The sequence below is a fragment of the Andrographis paniculata genome, unplaced genomic scaffold (assembly GCF_009805555.1).
Source record: "Andrographis paniculata isolate CXL003 unplaced genomic scaffold, ASM980555v1 Contig46END, whole genome shotgun sequence".
Classification (NCBI taxonomy): domain Eukaryota; kingdom Viridiplantae; phylum Streptophyta; class Magnoliopsida; order Lamiales; family Acanthaceae; genus Andrographis; species Andrographis paniculata.
In genome coordinates, this window is record NW_026137580.1 from 5,209,411 (window position 1) to 5,234,142 (window position 24,732).

The 24,732-nt window shown below is 33.9% G+C and overlaps 2 protein-coding genes across 7 annotated transcripts; both read left to right on the forward strand.

The window, feature by feature from the left end:
* The first annotated feature begins 1,618 nt into the window (after positions 1–1,618).
* Positions 1,619–2,068, forward strand: LOC127252503 (uncharacterized). The gene has a single exon (XM_051276696.1). It carries the CDS (start codon positions 1,619–1,621, stop codon positions 2,066–2,068), a length of 450 nt encoding a protein of 149 aa, XP_051132653.1.
* Positions 2,069–9,247: 7,179 nt separating this feature from the next.
* Positions 9,248–21,238, forward strand: LOC127252437 (paired amphipathic helix protein Sin3-like 3). 6 transcript variants are annotated; one of them, XM_051276605.1, is made up of 23 exons: positions 9,248–9,521; positions 9,745–9,888; positions 10,316–10,471; positions 10,581–10,764; positions 10,856–10,948; positions 11,043–11,210; positions 11,367–11,520; positions 11,947–12,083; positions 12,865–12,940; positions 13,222–13,487; positions 13,560–13,714; positions 13,965–14,092; positions 14,168–14,422; positions 17,078–17,746; positions 17,841–17,899; positions 18,364–18,948; positions 19,139–19,239; positions 19,327–19,465; positions 19,566–19,718; positions 19,884–20,044; positions 20,120–20,231; positions 20,327–20,451; positions 20,928–21,238. In XM_051276605.1, the coding sequence occupies exons 2-23, from the start codon at positions 9,815–9,817 to the stop codon at positions 20,992–20,994; spliced, it is 4,017 nt and encodes a 1,338-aa protein (XP_051132562.1). In that variant the 5' UTR covers positions 9,248–9,521; positions 9,745–9,814; the 3' UTR covers positions 20,995–21,238. The 6 variants fall into 6 exon arrangements, with proteins under 6 accessions (XP_051132562.1, XP_051132563.1, XP_051132561.1 ...); XM_051276606.1 differs by having other exon boundaries at positions 9,751–9,888; XM_051276604.1 differs by having other exon boundaries at positions 9,248–9,496.
* The last annotated feature ends 3,494 nt before the right edge of the window (positions 21,239–24,732 follow it).

Sequence of the window (24,732 nt, forward strand, 5' to 3'; positions counted from 1 at the left end):
GGGGTTCATTTTTACCGCTTAAAGAAAGCTACGGAATTTTTGCAGAACATCCAATGCTTTAAGCCTTAGGGCTGGGGCAGGCATGATCGGGCTGGAACCAACAGCCTGCAGAAGGGTGGAGCCACCAACCTATGGAGGACTGGAGCCAACAGCCTGCAGGAGGCTGGAGCCAACAGTCTGCGGATGACTAGAGCCAACAGTCTGCGGGGGCTGGAACCAATAGCCTACGGATGGCTAGAGCCAACAGCCTGTAGAGGGCTGGCAACAGCCTGCGGAGCACTGGAGCCAACAAGCTGCGGAGAGCTGGAACCCCTTGGCCATTGGAGTTTCGGAGAGCAGTGCTGAGCCTCCACAAGGGGCAGGCAAATTTCTAACATTTGACATGATCCCGCTAGGGCGATTTAGCGGATAACCTATGTGGAATGCGCCAACACCATCATGGGGATGTTACGGTTCGTATGTGGCTAATCTCCAATAGGAGAGGACCGTCGAAAGACAGTGGCAAGGAGCGCAGGCCACAGAGATACAGTCGCCTAACCTTCCATCAACAGGCAGCCGGAGTACAGCCGCTGACACCAAATCAATAGGAGGCCAAGCCTCTAATGGACATTCTTGTCATCGCAAATTGCATAAGGAGGACATTTTCAAAAAGAAGATTTAAACAGAAGCCTAGTGCCACTTTGAGCACGAAAAAATAACCTCTATACGAAAAAAAAAATGCAGGGATAGAGACTCCAGAGGCTATGGAGGCTCTAGTCGAAAAAGAGTCTGCGGAGGCAGAGGCCCCAAAATCCATGGAAGCTCCAGAGTTTGCGAAGGCAGAGACTCTAGAGACCATGGAGACTCCAAACGAAAAAGAGGTTGGAAGGGCAGAGGCTCCATATGAAAAGGAGTTTGTAGGGACACAGGCTCCAGAGACTATGGAGGGTCCATATAAAAAGGAGGCTATAGGGGCAGAGACTCCAGAGGCTATGTAGACTCCATAAGAAAAAGGGCCTGCAAGGGTAGAAGCCCTAGCAACTTCACACGAAAAGAACTTGGCGGAGGCAGAAGTTTTGGCCAAAAAATTAGCAAATGGAAAGACTTATTTGTGTCTGGTATTGAAGTTGACCAAAGGGTTTATTCCTTCTACTAATACCATTTTGGCTAAAGGGCCTATAAAAGACGGGCTTAGCACCCAGCTGTCAAAACCTTTGGTTCAAGACTGTCTAGGACCGAAAGCACCCGCTAAAAAAGCCGTCTTCACAAGGGTGACATTTGATAAAGTCTCAAGTTCGAACATGGAGAAGGTAAGACAAAGGACAATCAAGAGGGAGCCTAATGTCGGTGTTACCATCCCAAGTCCGAAAGCCTTAGGATTGGAGAAGAAGAAAGTATACAAAGGACCCAAGCCGGAGGCCATCGTAGCAGAAGTGAAGGTTGCGAATGGGAAATGGGTTTGGATTGTTACCAACGCCAACCAGATCACCATCATTTCTAAGGCGACACGGAAGCCTCATATCGTTAAAGAGAATGAAAAATAGATTATGAATGAGCCGAAGCCTTCCACTAGGGGGTAATAAGAGGACTCAATAGGACTCAAAAGAGCCGAGCTCAAAGAAGAAAGTTGCAAGCTCGTATGGATGAGGAAAGGTCACATGAGCTGTTTCCAAAAGAAAAGCAGATGGAGGAGTTGCCTCAAAAAAAGAAGCAGGCTATGGAGCCGCTTCGAAAAAGAAAGCAGGTTGTGGAGCCGCTTCAAGAAAGAAAGCAGGCTATGGAACTTCTAAGAAAGCAAGTTGTGGAGCCCCTTTCAGAAAGGAAGCAGGTTGTGGAGCCGATTGCAGAAATAAAGCACGTTGTGGAGCTACTTCCAGAAAGAAAGCAGACTGTGAAGCCGCTAAGGAAGCAGATTGTGGAGCTACTTTTAAAAAGAAAGCAGGATGTGGAGCCACTTCCAGAAAGTAAACAGGCTGTGGAACCGCTAAAAAAGCAGGCTGTGGAGCTGCTTCCAAAAAGAGAGCAGATGGGGGAGCTTTTTCTAACAAAAAACAGACGGATAAGCCCCTTCAAAGAGGAAAGCAGATGAAGGAGTCTTTTTCAAAAAGGAAGCAAGTGGAGGAGCCTCCGGAAGAATTCAAAGCTTCGGAAGAATTTTAAGAGTCAGAGGATGTTGTCGTTGACGAAGAGCCTATCTTCGAATGGAATGATGTGGCACCATGATAGAATTTAAGAGGCTCGGGCCTGGCCATAACCAACATGTCAAGCCGTTGCGCATTCAGGCCTCGATGAATGGCCATCCGCTTGACCAAGTTCTTGTGGACAGTGAAGATTTTTTTAATGTGTTTCCAATTGAGACCCTAAGGAAGTTCGGAAAGACTAGTGACGATTTGATTTCTACATTTCTACGGCTTACCAATTTTATAGAAAATTCTTACATACCGGCAGGTGTGATCACTTTGGATGTGTAGGTGGGGACAAAGAAAATATCATCAACTTTCATGGTGATCGATAATAGGCCATTCTATTCGGCTCTCTTGGGACGAAATTGGATTCATGCATGCGAGTGTGTGCCTTCAACACTCCATTAAAAATTTATGTTTTGGGATGGAAATGAAGTCCAAAAAGTGAAGGCCGAGAAGGATCCCTTGTCGGCGGAAGTTATCACAGTTGATACAAGCAAACAGCTCGGAGCAAAAGGACATGAGCTCAATGGAAGCAATTACCCAGCTCTTTTGATGAGGGCATTGTTGGACATGGGTCTAAAAGCACCCGAACATAAAGGAGGCTCAAAGACGAAAGCGGAGCTAGAGCTCCCAGGCCACGGAGCCGTACAACAATAATGGAGCTTCATACCACGGAGCCAAAGACTGCTACCTCCACAAAGCCGAAAGGAATAGCTTCCATAAAAAACTCCATGGAACAAGTCAACAAAAGGAAAACCGAAGACTCCACACGACTCAAGGCTGTTAGGAACAGAGCCCCGTAGACCGGATAGAGATGCAATGGAGGCAATTTGGGGTAAGCTGCAGATCGATTCAAAGGTAGTGGAGGCAGTTCAAAATTAGTGGGGAGCCGGTTCAGATGTAATGGAGACGATTCAAAGCAAATCCACCGGTTGAAAATTGATGGTGGGAGGTTACCAGACAGTTGAAGGTAGTGGAAGGAATAAGTGAAACTACCTTTTTAGTAGAAAAGGTAGTTATTTGATATTAGAATAAATATAGCAAAACACACACACAGACGACAAGAACACAAATCTTATTCTTAGTCTATTTTATCCTTTTATTTTCTAGCTTATCCACATATTTTAGAAAATTATCCAAATTCTTTGCTAATTTATGTTTCCAGCATATTTTTATCCGTTTTTCAGTAGATTTATCCGATTTTTAGTATATTTCAGTTTAAATCCATCGAAGCCTCGTTTACGCTCGAGGTTGCACAGGCTCCACCGTCGGAGCCGCCTCCAAATCCGACGACGGACAGGCTCTTTAGAGTACTTTCAAAACTCACATTGACGGAATTGACGAATAGTCTTGGAGCCTCTAAATTTTAGGTTCCAACATATACATTAAGGCTATGTTCGTCCAAACCAAATTTTGAATTGTGATTTCTAAAAAAAATAATAATAAACAATATAAAATACTTTTAAAAAAAAAAGTCAGAAAATCAAAATAAATAAATAAATCAAATCAAATACTCATTAAAAAAAGTCAGAGATTCAATTTAAAATAATATATTTTATATTGTTTATATAATTCTTTGTACTATAAACTAAAAATCAATCCATTTAAAAACGATAAGTAAATGATACCTAACTTTTTATTGTTTTGTTTGTTTTTTACACAAAACTTGAAACTGGAATATAAATTAAACAACTAAAGTTGATGGTTTTATTTTGTAAAAAATTTGTAGAAATTTTTTTTAATGTAGAGGTTATTTGAAAAAATAAGCACACTTTGTACATAAATCAATTTCAAGGAGGGGAAATGCTTCAATATAAGTTGTTTGGTGAGGGTAGAATTAGAAAGAAGTCGATAGTAGAGAATACATAGTTAATCAATACGAATCATGCATGCGTGATTTCTTAAATCATAATTAAATATAATTTTATCATTAATTAAAAGTTTAAGTAATGTTATTCCACTCCCACAACACACATAATAAAAAAAAATGCTTCAACTGTTCCGTAAGGGATGGCCTAGTGGTGTGGATGATGGATTTATGACCATGAGGTCATTGTTTTAAACCCCCGACGCCTCCAGGTCCACCTGCCACACATGGTTCGCCTAGTGTGACTTGCCTTGTCAGGCCTAGTTTGCAGGGTATTGGTTCAGCAGGGGTTTTATCCAGTGGTGCACTTTCGGATAGCGGTTGCGGATTCCCACGTCATAAAAAAAAATGCTTCAACTATCTTATACATGCATGCAGTGGCGGATTTAACAAGGGCTTGGGAGGCTAGAGCCCCCGAGCCAATGAGAAAATTCCTACGAGTAGGCATCATATTTCGGATTTTAGCTTTCTGCCCTCTCAATTCTTTTTCCGTAGACCCTCGGTGATAATTACAGTTGCAATTGAGCCCTCTACACATTTCCCTGCGATCGCCCATATGCGTTCAATTCTGATTTGAAGAAGAAGATGATGATAGTGAAATTGGGCCAATTGAATTGAATTATGATTTTTTTTTTCTTGTAATAATATTTTAATTTGGCCCAACCAATATTGATAATTTAATTAAAAAAATTGTGATAAAAGAAATTTAAGGCAAAAGGAAAAAGAAAAGTAAAAATGTATTCTTTATCTTGCGTTTTGCCTTCTGCTAAGTGTTTGCTGAAGTCGTCCGTTTTTGTCTTTTCGTCCGCTGCCGCACACCGCCGCCAAGCTCGTCGTCTCCCGCCGCCGGCCACCTCTTCGCAATTTTATTGGATTGAAATTGGGGCTGATTTGATGGTATATTATGTATATACAATATTTATTATAAGTATTCAGATTTTAACTTATTTATATTCTTGTAATTTTTATCATATTTATCTTCTTCATGATTTTTTTTTTAATTTTAGAATTTATAAATGTATTTTAAGTTATTGTAATTATATTTTCATATGTTTTTTCCATGCCTCTGCAGCTCTGCTTGTTTTTATTTTATTTTTAAAAATTTTTAGATGAAAATTTTGTGATAAAAAATTTATTTAGATATATCTTAATCTAATTCAATTGTGAGAGTATATCCTTTTAATTTAATTGAAGTTAATGTGTGAAGATAGTAAAATAGTTTGATCAAAATATTTTTGTTATTATTTAGGCAAAATACAATGGAGAGATTTTTTTCTAAAACTCCTAAAGGTTTCAATTAAAATATCGAAACATCTGGTGCAAAAGATATGAGTGACAATTATAATGAAAAGAACAAAAGGGTACTAGAAGTTGAGATTTCAAATGATGATATTATTGAGGATCCTAGATTGCGTAAATTGATTGTCAATTGTCCGATTTGAGTTATAGATGAATTGAGAAGAAAATATTTGCATAAGGGCCCTTTTCAACCTCGTGGCTGCTACAAAATTTGGTGAGATTCGAAGATCATTTCAAGATCAATTGTTCAAGACATATGATTGACTAGAGTACAATATATCTAAAGATGTCGCATACTATTTAGGGTGCTATTTGTTTTCTAATTGGCATAAGTATGAGAATACTACATTTACTGAAATTGGTTTTAGAAACTGGAAAAAAGCTAGAGAAAAATTCAATAGTCATCAAGGATCAATAACTAGTTCTCACAATTTTGCTAAATCTATGTGTGTTAGATATAAAGATCAAATAAGAAAAGTGAATTATGTTATGATGCAAAAAAATTCTGAAATTGAGGATACTTATTGGATTCGATTGACCGCAGTTGTAAAACTGATTCGATATATTTTAGGGCAGGACTCAGCTTTCTGTGGCCATGATGAGTCATCACAATCCATACGTCGTGGGAATTTTCTTGAGTTTTATAAGTGGTACGGTGATAATAATAACAAAGTCGGAAAAGTAATTCATTTAAATGCTTTAGGAAATAACCAATTGACGTCTCTGTATATTCAAAAATAAATTATCAATGCTTGTGGTTCAAAAGTAGAGAATTTTATTTTGGCAAAGATTGAGGATAGATGGTTTTCTCTTTTGATTGATGAGCTCGAGATAGTTCTATTAAGGAATAAATATCTTTAAATATAAGATTTGTGAATGATTATTTAAAATTAAAAAACAAACAAATCAAAGAGTTTGATTCGATGGTTTTAAAAAAAAAATAGTGAATAATAAAAAATTCCGAAAAAAATCCAATTAAACACAATTTAAATTCAAATCAAAATTATTTTTATACATTCGTACTATTTTCAATAATAGTATATTATTTTTTAATAAAATATTATATTAAAATATTGTTTAAATTCAAATTTAAATAAAAATTTTATTTTCAAATCAAAACCAAACACACCACTCTTTATTTAAAATAAATTGCTAATAATAATACCAAAATTATTTTATGTAGGCCCATCTCCTTAAATATTATAGTAAATAAACTGTTTTTTTAGTCCCTAACTGACCCTTATCATTTTAATCCCGTAAGTGGAGCCTGTCGCAAACTAGTCTCATAAGTGAAAAATTTTCGTTATTTTAGTCCTTCGGCGCCGGAGACGTGTCCGCCAGGTGTCCCGCCACGTCAGCGACACCTGGCGGACACGTTAATTTATTTGTTTTTTTTCATTTTTTTAATTGGACCAAATAAAAAAAATAAAAAAATACAAATAAAATTAAAATAAACTAAAAAAGATTTAAAAAAATAAAAAATAAAAATAAATAAAAAAATCCACGTGTCCGCCAGGTACACGTCACCTCCGGCGAGCCACGCGGGCGTCTCCGGCGCCGGAGGACTAAAACAACGAAAATTTTTCACTTATGAGACTAGTTTGCGACAAATTCCACTTACGGGACTAAAATGATAAAGGGTCCAGTTACGAGACTAAAAAAAACAGTTTACCCAATATATATATATATATATCTATATATCTATTTTGAATTTTGATACAGATTTTGTCAATCCTCATTTATGTATTATTTAGTACTTGTCAATAAGTCTTATTTTCATTCTCAAACTTATTTTATCTTTTTGATAAAAAATAAAAAAATAAAAAAAAATAAAATTGATGTTATATTATATACTACCTCTGTCTAGTAAGAAGAGTATCATAAATTTTTTTTTTCATATTGATATTCAAATATTAATTATTATATTAATATGTAGTTTAAATCAAAAGAAGATGACAAAAATATTTCTATTAGTCTTTTATAATACAAATATAATAATATTTGTAGAGCAAATTATACAAATATAAATATATTTTCAACATTAAATACAATGACGCAACATAAAAATATATCATTTTTATGGGATGAAAGTAGTACTATTTACAATAAAGTTTGGATAATTTGTTTTGTGTTAAATTTTAACTTTTTATTTAAATAATATTTTATTACTTATTAGTAAAAATTTTAGTTTAAAAATAAAAAATTTAATTTGATACGCAAATCAAACAAACTTTTTTTATTCTCAAATTATCTAAATTTTTCAAAAAATAGAAAGATACTCTTTCCATCTCAAACAAGGTGTAATATTTATTTTTTACACTGATTTTTATGTGGATATTATTAAGTAGGATAATTTAAAAATTAAGTGATGTGACGAGAGAGAAATGCATATTTTATTATTATTATTATTATTATTATTATTATTATTATTTTGGATGAGGTGATGTGATGGAAAAGACGGTGTATATTTTATTTGTTTTATTTGAATGATGCGAGAAATAAAGTGTGAAGCAAGATGTATAATTAATTTATTTTTTATTTTAAAAATATTGCATGGTGTTTGGGATATACTAAAAAAAATAATGTAGAGTGTTTGAGATAGATCGAGTAACATTTATAAATATTCCATCTGCTTCTGTGTATATATATTTAAAAATTTTGAAATATTAGTATTTTATGTATATGTAATACAATAAATGAGTGAATGGTAAATATATTTTAAAAATTTTAATATAATTTTATATATTAATTAATAAGATTATTAATTATATGCAAAATTTAAGGTTGCTTCTTTCAATTATTTTTAATATATTATATTTTATTATTTCATAAAAAATAATATTAATATAAAATATTATTTTTATATTATAATACAATTTTTTAATTTTTTATATTTTATATATTTGAAATCAAAATATTAAATAAATCGACAATAAAAAATTTTAAAATTATATAAAAATTAGATGTACTAAAAAATTAATTAATTAATTTCAAACGAATTAAAATAACAATACATAGATTAGATGAGAAAGAACAAATATGCTGCTCCTTCGGTCCCATAAGAATTATATTATTTTTTATTATTTTGGTATTATTTTTTAATTTAGTAACTATATTACCTATTTAGCGTAATAAATGTCCTTACAACTTACAATATATTATACAAATACAAATGTTATTACTTTTATAACACACTACACTAATAGCGGCATTTTTTTTTCTTTTTTACTACAAACTAATATAATATTAATATTCAAAAATTTACGTGCAAAGCAAACGGTGTTCTTCTTGCGGGACGGAGGAAGTATAAAATTTTATAAAAATAAACATGAAATAGTATTAAAAAATTAAAATATTAAATAATAAATAAAAAAAAAACTTAAAATTATAACAACTTAAAAGATATTAGTTGATTTATTTTTATATTTTATTGTGATTTCAATTTTTAACTAAAGATATTAATACTTTATAAAAAATAAAAAATACTCCTTCCGTCTCATATACCATGTTCACATTGCCGTTTCGTTTCTGTCTGTCTCATGTACCATGTCACTTTCTTTTTTTTGGAAAATGATTACACATTTTAATCTCATTTTAAATTTTTAAATTTTATCTTTTTTTAATTTTAATTAAACTAATTAGTTATCTTAATATTAATTTATAATTATTTATATTATCGAATAATTATTTACACTAATATATTTTTAATTATCTACTAATTACATATTTTTTTAAAATACTAAAATATACTATGTCTATAGTTTAGCTGATAGGAAAGAGGCAGTAGTAAATATATTATATATATAAATTTAAAAAAAGACAGTAGGCTTTGTTTTGCGGGACTTCAAGTCCAACCGTTTCATCTCGCTGTCTCTCTCTCTCTATATATATTATAATGCGCACACATTCACACAAGTCTCTGGATTTTCATTTCTGTGGCAGTGTGCGGCGGTCGGGCGATACGTACGAATGTACGACAGCAGAAATATTAAGAAAATACAGAAACTCTGAAGCGGCGGACACGTACTCAATTGAGGCGGTTACTTGTTCTGCGCAAACTTCACAAGCTCTACAATTTTTGCGGTTTTGCTTTCCCTCCCGCACCGATTGCAGCAATGCTGTTCTGCGATTGACTTCTTCGCATCTTTGTTCTGTAGGATCTGAGGTGATTCCAACTAATCAGCGGGCTGGTATCTGCAACTGAGATTAATTTATTCACCGTCTAAGCCTGCTTTGTTGATTTTGATTTTGATTTTGATTTTGATTTTGCTTGTTTATGTTTTGTTTTTGTTTTTGTTTTTTTTTCTCTCTTTTCTCTATAAAGTTATGCGCTTTGGCTGATTTTTTGCAGGATGTCGGGTTTCAATTTGCTTTTCCTTTCCGATTGAAGCATGTAAAATTTATTTTTTGAAGTTTCAGGGATTTAATAAGAAGCCTATACAGTAATTGAGGATTTGGGATTGGCGTGGAGACTAGGTTTGAGATGAGGAGGGGTGTGGATAATGTGCCTAAGAGCTCCCAACACAAGCAGCCCGCGGCTTCTAGTCGCATTGCGCCGTAAGTTTATTTTTAGTAATGATTAGATATTGCCCTGCTTGGGCTATAATTGCTTTATTCAGGCACATTTTAAGCATTGAATCTGGCGTTCTGTTGAGTTGTCTCAAGTGTCTGCTATGGGCATCTAATCCAGCTTAAAAGGGATCGTTTTTCGTTCTTTTTTAACTCGGTGGTCTGATTTTACTACCATTTTTGGGCTAAAATGGTAAAATTAGTTTTTAATTATTCAGAAAGCAGCAATCTTGTCAACCCCAAGTATGGGGTAACTCTTGTTACTGATTTTTGACAAGTTGATTATGATGATTTGGCTTCTTTGATCTAATATGAGATTTGAGTCTTCGGAGCAGTGTAAGTCACCTGTCTTGGTATTTTGTAGATATTTATGTTGTTTAATTGATTGAGAACTGCATTTGGGGGGCAAATGCAGGACCAGGCAATTCCAGACATCAACTACCAGCCCAGTGGGAGGATTGACATCAAAGGATGTCCTGACATATGTAAAAACTGTTAAAGAAGTTTTTCATGACAGAAAGGATAAATATGATGAATTTATAAATGTTATGAAAGATTTCAAGGCACAAAGGTTTTGATCTCTACTCAGTTTACTTTTCACTTACTATCCCAGCTTCTATGTAATTCTTTTTTTTTTATTGGATCGGTTTCTATTTAATTTGTTTCCATGGTTTCTATAGAATCAATACGGCTGCTGTTATGTCAAAAGTGAAGGAGTTATTTAAAGGTCACCGGGACCTAATTTTGGGTTTCAACGCCTTTCTGCCAAAGGGTTGTGAGATCAGCCCCTCACCTGAGGAAGAACCGGTGAGAAAAAAGGGAGTAGAATATAAAGAAGCTCTCAAATTTGTAGCCGGAATCAAGGTACAGCAGCTAAAAACTCAAGCTTCCTCATTCTCTGTTCTCCCTTAGTCCACCATCGTTGAAGGACTAAGATACTTCTAACAATGTGCAGACTAGATTTCCAGATCATGTGTACAAAGCTTTCATCGACATTTTAAATTTGTTCAAAAATGACAGAAAGTCTATAACAGAGGTTTATAATGAGGTATGCTCCTTTGTCGCATATTCTTTGATATTGTCTCAGTTTCTAGAAAGAGCTACATTTAACAGTTGAGAGTGAATAATGTTTCTTTTTGTAGATCTCAATTCTTTTCAAGGACCATGTTGACGTAATTGTAGATTTTGCTCGTTTCTTACCTGATCTTTCGGGGAATGCGCATCTTCGGCCTCCAGAGCCTTCTAGGAATCCCATCCCATGTGAGGACAATAGGGACTCTCCTCTGGCTATAGCAAAGACTGTTGAAAAGGTAGTTTCGATTTGGTGTTTGTGTTTATTTTTACTCAATATTGACATAATGCTTCTGCTCTCTCTCTCTCTCTCTCTATATATATATATATATATACATATGTTTTGTTTCTTTTCCCTTTCTGAAACCTACTTTATCATATGCTGCTTCCTATAGTATCCCAGTCAACCTGTTGTGGATCTGAGGAACCATGTTGAGAAAGAAAATAAAGAAGGTAGAGAGAAAATTGAGTTGGGAAAGGGTGATAACTTAGATCACAAAAAGAGCTGTGCCCGTGAGGATGACCCTGCGACCAGCCAGTTTCATCGAGGTAGGACTGATGCTAAGATTTTTGCATGGGCATTAATATTTCCTTGAAGATTTATGATTATGCATATTGATTAGGTTGTAGTATATTATGTAGCATTGAAGCATTACTAGTGATCAAAATCTTGCTTTCTAATTGTAGATTTATTTTACAGAAACTACCATAGATCAATGTTACTTAGTCTAAAACTTATTATGTTTATCTTATATCAATGAGCTGGATATGAATCTACTTTTCTAGAAGGTGTTTGAGGATATTAAGTAGCTTGTAGTCAACAAATTGAAGATCAAGGGATGTACTTTCTATTAAGGGATTCTCCTGCATAATGATAGAGGTAGAATAGATTTTGGCTACAGGATCAGGTCTTAAATTTAATATGATGCATCCAGGCAGAGGGAAATGGCTAGTTGACATTAATTTTTTTCCCAGGGATGCAAGGCCCAGAGTTTGTTTTCCTTGATAAGGTGAACAAGACAATACAGGATGCTGAAAGTCGCAACAAAATTCTAGACTGCATTCGCCCCTATAAAAGCCAGCTTATCACAGCAGATCAATTTCAAACTATGGTGATATACTTTTTCATTTACATTTAGCTCTTTCTTTTTTTTTTCTTTTTCTTTTTCTTTTTTTTTTATCTCCTGCTACAACTTAAATATGTCTCTGTGTGTGTGTTTTTACTTTTCAGAATCCTAATATTAGATCTTCTCCTTTGCCAAATTATTATGCTCTGTAGTTGGAATCTCATATGGTCCTAATGCTGCGTTTTGCATGCAAATTGAATTGTACTAGGGTGTTGAGGTTCCAATAATACCATTCATGTAAGATCTCCTCTGGTCTTGCTCCTTCCTATTTGTTTAAAATTGGAGTCATTTTGTGATTTTTTCCCCAATAATATTTGAGTCATTTTGTGATATATTCTCTGGTTTTTTTAATTCGCTTTCAGCCTTTGAAAATAGATATTTTATGGATAGTGCTGTTAAAACAATGGCCAGAAAAAGTTTCTTATCTCACTCTGGTATGCTATGCACTGTTTTAGTTCCAAATGTTTCTGATAGTATTGATTAGTAGGGTTAAACATAACTTTGGTAGGCCCTTCATTTTCTTTTTTATTTTTAGTTTTTGCTATGATTGCATTCTATGAAACCAGTGATTGTTGTATGGTCTCCAATGGAAATATGATCCTTATTCTCCAACAATTAGTAAACAACAATAGTCACAGTATATCTTACTGTAAGAAGGTCAATCCATGCCTCTTGTTGAAACTCAGAATGAAATTTAGTTGTTTAAGTTATTTTTGTGTTCTCCTTTGTTGGCAAGCTGATCTGTGAAGCACCTTATTTGTGTCAGGTAACTAGTTTAATTGGAACACATGCTGACCTGATGGAAGCATGCGATGATTTCATAACCTACAGTGAGAAAACTGGTATGTGTGGTATAATAGCTTCTTGTTTGTTTTCTTGATAATGTTCCATGTGTCACTGTGACTGCTACTCAAGTTATCTATGCAAAGGTGTGCTCACTTTAATTGCATTCAAATGAGAGTTTCTTCATTGTGAAATTTTATACTACAGGAAGTCCCCCCCTTTCCACTACCCCCCCCCCCTCCAATCATAAGGCTTAACTTATGACAATTCGCTGGAAAGTTGTTGCGATACTAACTTTTATAAGCTGCGTGACAATTTTAATCGTGATCTGTCATTACAGGTTGCTTGAGGAGCAATAAACAAGCTTTCAAATCTTCAAAGGTGGATGAAAATTTTGATGCGTCTGGTAGAAATAAAACTAAAGATGATGATGATGATGGAGAAAGGGAAAGGTATGATAGAGGACATGTGTTAAACACTAAAGATGTACTAGAACAAAAGCCGTCTTCTCATGCAAACAAGGAGTACTTGATGAAGCCCATCCAAGAACTCGATCTCTCTAACTGTGAGAGCTGCACTCCGAGTTATCGACTTCTTCCTGATAATGTAGGTTTACTTATTTAAATAAGTTTAATTGGTATTATTAATACTTATTGCATTCCCATTTCAACAAGACAGGTTGTAATCCCACCAGCAAACTGGAGAACAAAGATTGGTGATGAGGTTTTGAATGACCGTTGGGTGTCTGTTACTTCAGGAAGTGAGGATTACTCCTTCAAACACATGCGCAAAAATCAATATGAAGAAAGCTTGTTTAGGTGTGAGGATGACAGGTAAAAACTAGTACTTGAATACCTCACTTTTGACTTTAACCCCTATTCAATATTTTCATTTGCACTAGTGTATCCTCCTTCGTATGCATGACTTTTTCAGTAGATAATTAGATATATTTTCTCCATTTGAAACTGGCAACAGATTTCTAGGACAAGGTCACTCTGGAGTTTAACCCCTTTGAATTTGAGATTAACAGGCTTTCAGGGTATAATTATGTATTGAAAACTGGTGATTGGATTATGATTCCAGGTTTGAACTTGACATGCTGCTGGAATCAGCGAACACAACAGTCAAGCGCGTTGAAGAACTCTTGAACAGTATAGATAATCATACAATCAAACTAGATGATTCATTCCATATTGAAGATCATTTGACCGGTATATTGAGTATTCGTTCATTCTATGTAGTATTTATCATGCTTTGAGGTTGATAGCTGTCAAATTTCTTTTCAGCTCTTGATCTACGATGCATTGAGCATTTATATGGTGACCATGGGGTTGATGTACTTGAGGTACTGAGAAAGAGTGCTACATTTTCACTTCCGGTTGTCTTAAGTCGGTTGAAGCAGAAACAGGTTGAATGGGCAAAGTGCCGTATGGAGTTCAATAAGGTTTGGGCAGATACTTATGCAAAAAACTACCACAAATCACTTGATCACAGGAGCTTCTATTTTAAGCAGCAAGATACTAAGAACTTGAGCGCTAAAGGTAAATAGGCCAATATTCTCATGCCTGGGAAACTGTATGTAAGACTCGGGAGCTTTAATTTTGGAATTTGATTTTCTGCAACCCTTTACAGATATTTTGTTTGTATCTTTTGCTTTGAGTTACTATTCTTAGCACTTTTATTTGTTTTTCTAAGCAATGACATTGATTTAATGATTGTCTATTTACTGGTTTCGTCAGCATGCTAACTGATGTGCATCTACTTTTTGTTGGCATGCTCATTATTTTGCTTTTTCCTTTTAACGACACATATTCAATAAGACTATGCAAAAACAAAGATTGATTAGGAAAATTTATACCCAGGCTCCGATGGTAACAAAATCAGCTGCTGATTAACTTACCTTGTGAATGGGATAGGTCAAGTGTTAATAGAAATAACTTACCTATTTGGATTGCTCATTTAATGTTCAGAAATGTATAAAAATATGTGAAAATAGTGGTGTGTGTTTTCCATCAAAGAATAGTGTACAATGTACATGTTTTGAAGATATAATTGTTTTTCTACCTTCATCTTGTAAGTGATTTTTTCGAAAATGCAAAGGGCTAGTGATTATTTATAAAGTATATCTATTTAAAAATGAATAATGATTTTACAAAATTTATAGTGTAAGATGTATATATACATATATAGTAGTGTAGAGTGTGCAAGTACACTGATATACAAGTAATATATTGAATTAATATAGAGGGAGTGATTGGATGATATGAATTTTGAACAATTTTACATATATATATTATAAGCGACAATTTTCTTTAGAACAATTATATTTTTATTATTGAAAGAAAAAAGTATTTGTTTTGTGTTTCGGGAAGATTGAGGATCCTCCTAAATTTGCAAGGAAATATAGCAGTAAAAAATTGGACACTATTTTGAAGTTGTTTTGCGTGGACATTCAAAATATTGCAACTTTGAATATTATTAAAATCACATGATTGAATATATAAGGTATCACATAATGTATTATTTGCCTTTAATTGCTCTGGCCTCTCCTCATACATTACATCATTCATTTTATGAGTTTTAGCATGGGAAAAAAATCTTCAGGGGTTGAGATTGGGATACTAGGACCAGTGGTGCATTGAAAGGATGTCTAATCTGAAATTTTGAGCTATTAGATAATAATCATTTAATATTTAATTTCTCTAACTAACAGAAATTTCATGTTCCGTTGTAAAGCATGATGCTTTTAATTAAGATGGTGTGCCAAGTGTCCGTCATTCTTGGCTTTTTCTCATCTACATTAAATATAACCTTTCTCTGTCATGTTGCGTGCTTCGTAAGTTTTGTATCTTTTAATAACTGTCTTTTTTGGTGTTATCATACAAGCGGTGACAATGCTTCAGTGGTATCTTTGGTGTATGTAGTTTGAACTTGTATTTTGTGGAGTATTTTGTACTAATGGATTATATCGCGGTATTTGTAAATTTGGTGGGACCCACATATTACAATCCTGACCCTTTTGCTTGTTGGATTTAGTGAAATATTGTGGAAATTTAATACGTTGGTCTAGTTCATTCTAGAGTTAGTAACCCCAACTCAACTTACATGTGCATAATTTATGTTTCTTTACTATATTTTACCTGTTTTACTTTCCGTTGCATTTTAATTACTGCTCTTTAGATGTTCTTTATTTTAGCGGCTTTTGTGATCTTGAGTCCATATAGCCTTCATCATCCACCGCATTCTCTTTATCTCTTTTCTTTTTTTTCTTTTCCTTCTTCATAACCAACTCTCCTTCCTTTGCTTCTCTTGTGTTGCAAGTGATGAACCTATATTTGAATCTTGTCTGCTAGAGTTTGGTAGCCCAAGTGATGAACCAACTCTTACCTTGTAAATTGTACTTCTTGTTTGTAACCTTGTCTTCACAAAGCATACTAATAGATGCTGTCTTATTCTGACGTTTCCTTTATTTTTTCTTGCATAAAGAGTTTATGTTAATTTCTAGTGTACATTTGCGAAATGGCAGACTAGATCTGCATTCGTATCATATGGATGTGACTAATATGTAAAGATTGGATAAGGAAAGTGTCCGCTCCCATATTTTATCTCCATTTGGGATTTGAGTTACTAACCTTGATAATCCTTTCTTTTATGGGCCCTCAGTTGTTTTTGGGGAATCCATGAAGAAAATTAATATTCTATATCCTTTTTTAGTATGATATTAAATCATCTGACTGTGTTTCTTATAATTTTGTTCATAAATTTATTTCAATTTCAACATGTAGGAAAAAGCAAATCTTCTGTAGATGGAACAGTGTACTAGATGCTTTTCTGTCGTGCAGAAATTGCTTGCGCAATGTAGCTCAGTAATTGGTGATTTGATCATTGCATCAAGTACATTTATTATCTATTGTTCTTACTAAAATAAAACATACTTCCGCAACATAGTGTTCTTGTGAGAGGTCAGAGGTAGCACTATATTTCCACTTGTACGCTCATACAAAAGTTATTCTGTCTCTTTACGATTATCTTTTCTTAGCATGATTAATTATAGTATCTTATTCTGTTTGTAAAAATAGTCTTAGTTTCTACAGTATCATTGGCAGTTCTTTGTGCTTTGGTTTGTATATTTAATTCATGGAAAATGAAACGAGCTCCCTGACCAATTTTTCTCTTTATACTCTTCTTTCATTCAGCATTGTTAGCAGAGATCAAAGAAATTAGCGAAAGATATCAAAATGAAGATGAAATGGTCCTCGTTGATAGTTCTGGGCATAAAAAGCCCATGAGACCTGACATGGAATTTGAATATCCTGATCCAGACATCCAAGATGATATGTATCACCTGATTAAATATTCCTGTGGAGAACTTTGTACTCCTGAACAGCGAGACAAAATCATGAAGATCTGGACAACCTTCCTTGAGCTTGTGTTTGGTATTCCTTCTCATCCTCCAAGTGCAGAGGACAATGAAAATCATGTTAAGGTTGACAATGATATAGCCAAAAATGGGGACGGTAATAGTGAAGAGAATGACAGTCCTGTTGGTGCTACTACTTCCTTCAAGCGATCAAACTCATCAAGATCTGGGGAAGAATGCAGTTTGACTGAGCATCCGTGTTCCAGCCAAGTACTTATGTCACATGGTAATTCCCCAGTTAAGAATGGTAGTTCTCCTGGTACAGATTTTGTTACTAGTCAGAGTGACAGACGCTCTAATTGCCCCCAAAGTGAAAATATGAAGACATGTAATAGTGTGATGTCTGATAAGTCCTGGGCTGGCAAACATGCTGGTTCAGAAAAAGACTGTCCAAATACTGCCAGAGGAAAGAGCATCGATGATGATGTTTCCACTATAAATAGAGGTATTTTTGTACTCTTCAGATATATTGATCATTCTTGTCCTTCATATTTTGCAGTTGCATATGTCTTAATCTTGGTCTTCTGCATCCACGTCAGGGCCTCCCTGTACCAAACCTAACCATGGGATAGAAGGAATGCCCACTCAAGAATTAGAGGTATGCTGGATTAGTTGGTTATTAATTCTCTTATAAACTGTAAATTTTGTCATCCTGTTGCTTGATCTATTATATCTGTTTCTTTTGAGGTTCTTGATTTTTGTATAGAGTTATGACGGTTTGTACTTAAATGAACTGATGTTGATATCAAATAAATAATGGAGAAGCTATTCTGTCATGTCCAATGTGTTCAAGATATTTGCTTACAATTGATATAGGATGTGAGTAAACAGTCCTTACCATAAAAGCCCCAATATCGGTTTTTGATCTTTGATTAATTTTAGTTTTATATACGATTTACTAGGATTACAAGTAGGGGTTAGAATTCTAATTGAAGGAGGATAAACAAATAGATTTATACAGAAAATGTTCTTTCGAGAATAACCTATGGTGTGGGCAGACATCACTATGCCATTTATTCCTCAATTATGTTTTCATTCCTGCAACACCTGCTAATGGCACAGGATGGAGTTATCAAACAAATTACCTCTTCAAGTAAGGCCATACCTGAAGATGTCAAAATCCAGACTTGCCACGAGGCAAGTGAAATCCACTCTAAAATCGATTGGGAAGAAGGTGAACTGTCTCCTGATAAAGATATGGATGAGAAAAGAACGTCAGCATGTGGAAATACTGGTACTGAAGAAGAGCAGTCACTTTATAAAGTTGATCCAAGCATTAGAAGAAGCAGAGGAGATACCAATGACGAAGGGGAGGAAAGTGCCCATGGCTCATCTGAAAGTGAGAATGCTTCTGAAATTGGCGATGTATCAGCAAGCCAATCTCCGAATGTAGAAGAGTGTTCTCCTGAAGAACCTGATGATGATGGTGACAATGATGAGAATGTCAACAAAGCTGAGCATGAAGTAGAGGCAGATAATCTGGCGGATGTTCACGACACTGAAGGAACAATACCGTTTTCTGATTGTTTCCTGCAGACTGTGAAGCCTCTTACAATGAAAATGTCAATGTCACATCATGGCAACGAAAACAATTCTCAGATCTTTTATGGAAATGATTCTTTCTATTTGCTTTTCAGGTTTCATCAGGTAAGGATTGCCAATATGTTAATGTTCGATACTTATAGGATGTGTTTACTTTATAGGATTAATTTGTTTTTCAACTAAACATGGCCTTGCTATATAGTCCTAAGGCCTCCTTATGTTTCTATTTGGATAATTTTTAATTCTTGTTCAATCATTACATCGTGTTGCTTAAAGTTTTACTTTCCTTCGACAGATTCTGTATGCTAGAATGCAAAGTGCCAAGTTACATGCTTCATCTCCTGAAAACAAATGGCGGATTTTGAATAATGCAAATTCGGAAGATTCATATGCTAGGTGGTCTATCAGACTTTATTCTCCATTTTTGTGAGATGAATAAACTCATATATGGTTGGGTAACTTGCAATTCTAATTATGGAACAGATTTAAGGATGCATTATGCAGTTTGCTGAATGGGTCTTCTGACAATGCCAAGTTTGAGGATGAGTGTCGGGCTATTATCGGGGCTCAATCGTACATCCTTTTCACATTGGACAAGCTTATTCAAAAACTTATCAAACAGGTTAGACTGCATTACATTCCTTATATGTATTCCTTTTACTTTTTTGTAATTCCGTCTACATGTTAGCTGTTTTTGATCAAAATTGACACCTGTGCAACAGCTACAAACAATCTCCACTGATGAGATGGACAACAAACTCCTCCTCCTCTATGCGTATGAAAGGTCAAGAAGTCCTGGAACGTTCCATGATAAAGTATACTATCAAAATGCTTGTTTCCTTCTTCCAGAGGATAACTTGTATCGTATAGAATGTGTAAGTTCTTCTTGCATTACTTTCTACTTTGTAGTTGGAGATGCCACAAAAATGTGTTGATGTGTACAGCCTAAAATGACTTGTGTGCTATTATCAGTATGCTACTAAGGCAAACAACACCATGTGAACCCGGCCTAATATTATGAACTTGTACCTTTGTTGCAGTTTCCTTGTCCAACGCGATTGACCATACAGGTCATGAAAAACGAGCAGGACAAGCTCGATCCGAAGGCTACCTCTATGGACCCCAAATTTGAAACTTATTTAAATGAGGTCCTTTCAGCCGTTCCAAGAGTAAGGGGAAGAGCCCGGGCATTCTTGAAGAGGTAAAAAAAAGTGGGAGAGTAGTTTTGGCTTTCTGATTATTAGCAGACATCAAAACCCCCTATTTGAATTTGTAGAAACATAAAAAAGTTTTCAAGTGGAGATGAAGCTTTAGACTTTCAAAGAGCCATGGAAGGAGTTATAGTTCGAAATGGTCTGGAAACAAGGATAAATTGCAGTTCATCAAAGGTAATGCAGTGCGAAAGTTGGTCATTCATATTACATTTGCATGTGTTAGATTCTTGGGATCTAATTTCCCCCTTCTTTGGGTTACTGCGTGGTAGGCCTCATATGTTGTGGGAACAGAAGACATTTTTTACCGGGTTAGGAAGAGGAATAAGAAGAGTCAGAGGAAGACTGGAAATCGATTTTCCATCTGGTGCATCCAAGTTCCCCGACCGCAGGGTTGGTAATTTTATGCTGCAATAAAATATATTGTCGTGCATTTCTTCTACTTCTTGGCTAACACACTTTGGTACTTGCTGTGCAAACTCACCCGAATTTACTCTCCATATCCAACTATCAAATTTTATTTATAAACTACCGACCATTTTTTGTTGAACATGCAAAGCATGCATTGAGCATTTTATAATCTTTCTTCTGCGTGCTAAAAATAAACTAGTTGAAGAAATCATTAGATACAGATGAATGAATATATTTACCTGCTCTAGGTTCTTAATTGCTAATTCAATGAAGTGTTGAGAATTGAATTTCAATTCCTATTGATAAAATGGTGACTGAATTCAATTGTGCTGAATCTGAATCTGAATCTTATCTGATAATGTCCAAAAGCAGTTGGACATTTCATTAATAATGTGAATGAATGTAGGCATATCGAGAACTTTTTATATATAGTAAATGCTACTCTTGATTATGCATATGCAGGTTTCTGACCCAGGAGGAGGAGGAGGAGGAGGATTTTATGGCGAAGAAGTGTGAGACTTGTTTGTAATTAACATATGAGTTGGTGTTGGTGTCGGTGATATCCTGATCTCAGACATTGCTGATCTCAATCACAGTAGTAAATTAAGTTGCCAGCAACAAAAGACATTAGATTACATTACATTACATTAATTAATTGCATTTCTATGTGGAGAGACTAGAAGCTGTTCTATTCTATCTATATGTATGACAACATTAACTGCCAAAAACCCAGTTCATAGTTACATTCTCAATAGCATTTAAATTTGTGTTTTGATGTTTTGGCTTAATTTGAGAAGAGAAGATAAGAGAAAATAGTGGTTTGATATGGGTGGTATTGAAATTGATAATGTAATATTTTAAATGAAACAATATAGGTTTTTAATATGATTTTTTTTGGAGAATACTTTTAAAATGAAAGAAAGTAAGCATAGTGTGGTGCTTGGAGATTTGAAAATAGCCATAGCCATTTTCCATTTTCCCAAAAATATATATATTGTATAAACATGTATTTATAGACAAACAGGCAAACCTATCACTTAGTAAATCACCAATAAATTAATTAAACATACAACGAAAAATGTTGTTGACAAAAGAATAGAAACATTAGTATATCCATCATCTTCACTTGTTAAAATCAAAATACAAAACATTAGACTGCATATGTTGAGTTTGGAGTTTTAAAAGGTAAAACGTTGGTTTGTAATAATTGTTTAGTGTGATTTATAAATAGATCTAATGTAATGATTTGAATATTAAATAAAATATAATTATTTTGGAGAAAAAGAAATTAGAAATTGCAAAAACTTAGAAAAAAACACAAGCAAACACAGCCTATATATTTTTAAACTGTTTTTGTAGTCTGGTGAATCTCTTTATTATTTTATTACTGCAGTCAAGATATTCATCAAAAATATTTCCAAACCTTTAACTTACATTCTTTTTCTTCCACCTAATATTCTATTTCTCCTGACTCAACAAAAACTACATTTATGTTTATATTTATCAAAATTATATATATTTTTTTAAAAAATATAAAATCAATATACATCATTGTGTAGATAATAAAATATTATATAATACAAAAATATAAATATAAATATTATATAAATTAAATAAAAGAAAAAATAAAAATTTGATGGGTATTCTAGAGATACCCTTCAGATTTTTTTATTTTTTTAAAATTCAAAATAGTTACTTCAAAGTGTAATATAATTAACTGCTTGAACATAAACATAGGAACAAACATTCATTTTTTCTTTCAACTGCCTGTTTATATTAATTTATCTAAAAACAAATTCAAATTTTTTTATTTTAGTTTTCTTATGATTAATTTTGATTCTCATTTTAGTTTAATAAATCTTTGTATTATTATGAAAATTATATAAATAATCCTTAAAAGTTATAAAAAATTATTTATCAATTTATTAATTAAGAATTAAAAATTAGAATTGATTAAATATGAATATACAAAAATAATATTATATTATTATTGATTTTTATTTGTATTATTAATGTTGGTATTGTTTTTATTTTTATAAAAATATAATATTTTTTAAATTATAACTAAGTTATTATTATAAAATATTTTGTAGAACAAATGCAAATATTACAATCATATTCTATTGTACTCTAGTGTAATTATAATGTTATCATTTCAATACAATAAAATATAAATTAATTTCTAGTGATCATTTATTCCTGTAATATATATATATATTAAACAAAAATAATAATAAGTATAAAAATAAGCCATATATAAAAAATAGTATTATAAATAAATACATATAAATAATATACCTTAAATATAAACTCTACAAAATAATACCAAAATAAACAAACAAATTATAAAATATAAATAAATACATAAATATTAAACAACCAACTTATTATAAAATAATGTCAAAATAAGTATCAAATAACAAATACATATTATAAAATAAAATAGCCTACAAACAATATTGTAATCCATCAAATTTAGAATCTATCCAATTCGAATTTTAGTCAAAAGCCAAAAGTCGGCCCGGCCTATTCTTAGCAGCCGAAGGCCCAAAGACAATGAGGAGAGCCAGTTGAATTGGCCCAGAATAGCAGCCCACATAAGACCAAATTCAAAAAGAAAAACAAATATTTTTAATTTATTATTATTATTATTATTATTATTATTATTATTATTATTTTTAATTTCATAAACGACTGTTCGATTCTACGGCCTAAACGGTAAAAAAGATTATTTAGATATTTTATCTACTTAATTCGTTAATTTTTTTTTTTTATCTATGCGGTTCTATTTTTATCGTTCATCCCAAAATCTTAATTGTTTCTTTAGACATGAATTCTTTATTAACATTCAGTTGTTTGTAGCTTTTTGTGGAAGAAGTGCTTGATAATTGGATTTTCTTTTCTTATTGGTAAGAATAAGATTATTCATTATTATTGTTGATCTAATTTTTCAATAATAAAAAATAAAATTCGAAAATAATTTCGAACTTGAATAAAAATCGATTTGTAGCATAAAGTAATAAAATACATTAGAATTAAAAGTTTGCCCCTAAAAGAAATCCGCAAATAAGTTGATTTTTTTTTTAAATTTGAAGATACCTTCTACAATCAATCCAAATCCTTAAATATTCCTTCAAGAAAATGCTTAGAATCGTCGTCTGAACGGTTACCGTAACCACTCTCAAACGCCCACTAATTCCTCCTTCAATGACACGTGTTTTTAACCGCTTCGCCAACCGCTTCCACCAGTTCCAGAACTCAACTGGCCCGACCGACCGCCTAAACCTACCGAATAACTCAACAATTTATCAACCGACTGGTCGCTAGACCGAATGACTACTCAGTTGCCCACTCGAGCGACCACCATTTAGTCCCCTCAAATAGCTGAACAACTATCCGTCCAGACGATTCATCGAACGCCTGATCTTCTCTTGTCCGAACTATGTGCCACCCGACCTTATTTGGTCCGACCTATGTGCCACCCGACCTCATTTGGTCCGCCCTTTGTATCAACCGACCGGCTCAACCGACCGTCCGACCTCATTTGGTCCGACCACGGGCCAACCAACCTCGGACCAACCGACTGGCCCAAACAACGGCGAACCAACCGACTGCAAACCAACCGACGGCAAACCAACCGATAGCGAACTAACCGATGGCGAACTAACCGATGGCAAACCAACCGATGGCAAACCAACCGATGGTGTTGAGACTGGGTCAACTCAACACTAGTATGATATTGTCCGCTTTTGGCTGAGCCCGCACAGATTTGTTTTTGGATATTCTCCAAAAAGCCTCGTACTAGTGGAGTTCCCTTGGATGTAAATATTTTAAATTTATTATTACAGAAAAAATTTCAAATAATACAAAAAGAAAAGTTCAAATTTCTCGGATGTCCGGAAAGAGAACATGGCAAGTAGTTGAATTGCGACGATCAAATATAAATTCACTTCCCAGCATCTTTATCACTTGCAATTATTGCTCACCCCCAACATAGAATCTGAGTACTCCTTTGGCAGGTGTCAGATTTTGGATGTCTCGGTATTCGAAACATCTTTGATTTTCTTTTTGTAGATTTTGTTCTAATAGTCTTCCAATGATTCAGGTTGGTAAAATTGCTTATAATTCCCATGTGGTTTCAAAATTCAGCGTAAAATCTCCCTGTACTTTAAAAATTGCATGGTACCCCCTTATACTTTAAAAACCGTTGCATGAAACCCCACTACCATGAAACTTTCCTCGTGTGATAAGAAGATGATTTCTTATC

Bases quoted from the DNA above. Each gene is read 5' to 3' on its own strand.
- LOC127252503 (XM_051276696.1), top strand. From the start codon at position 1,619: ATGGATGAGGAAAGGTCACATGAGCTGTTTCCAAAAGAAAAGCAGATG.
- LOC127252437 (XM_051276602.1), top strand. From the start codon at position 9,815: ATGAGGAGGGGTGTGGATAATGTGCCTAAGAGCTCCCAACACAAGCAG. The intron at 10,949-11,042 runs GTATGCTCCTTT...TTCTTTTTGTAG, and splicing joins TAACAGAGGTTTATAATGAG to ATCTCAATTCTTTTCAAGGA. The intron at 19,466-19,565 runs GTTAGACTGCAT...CCTGTGCAACAG, and splicing joins TTCAAAAACTTATCAAACAG to CTACAAACAATCTCCACTGA.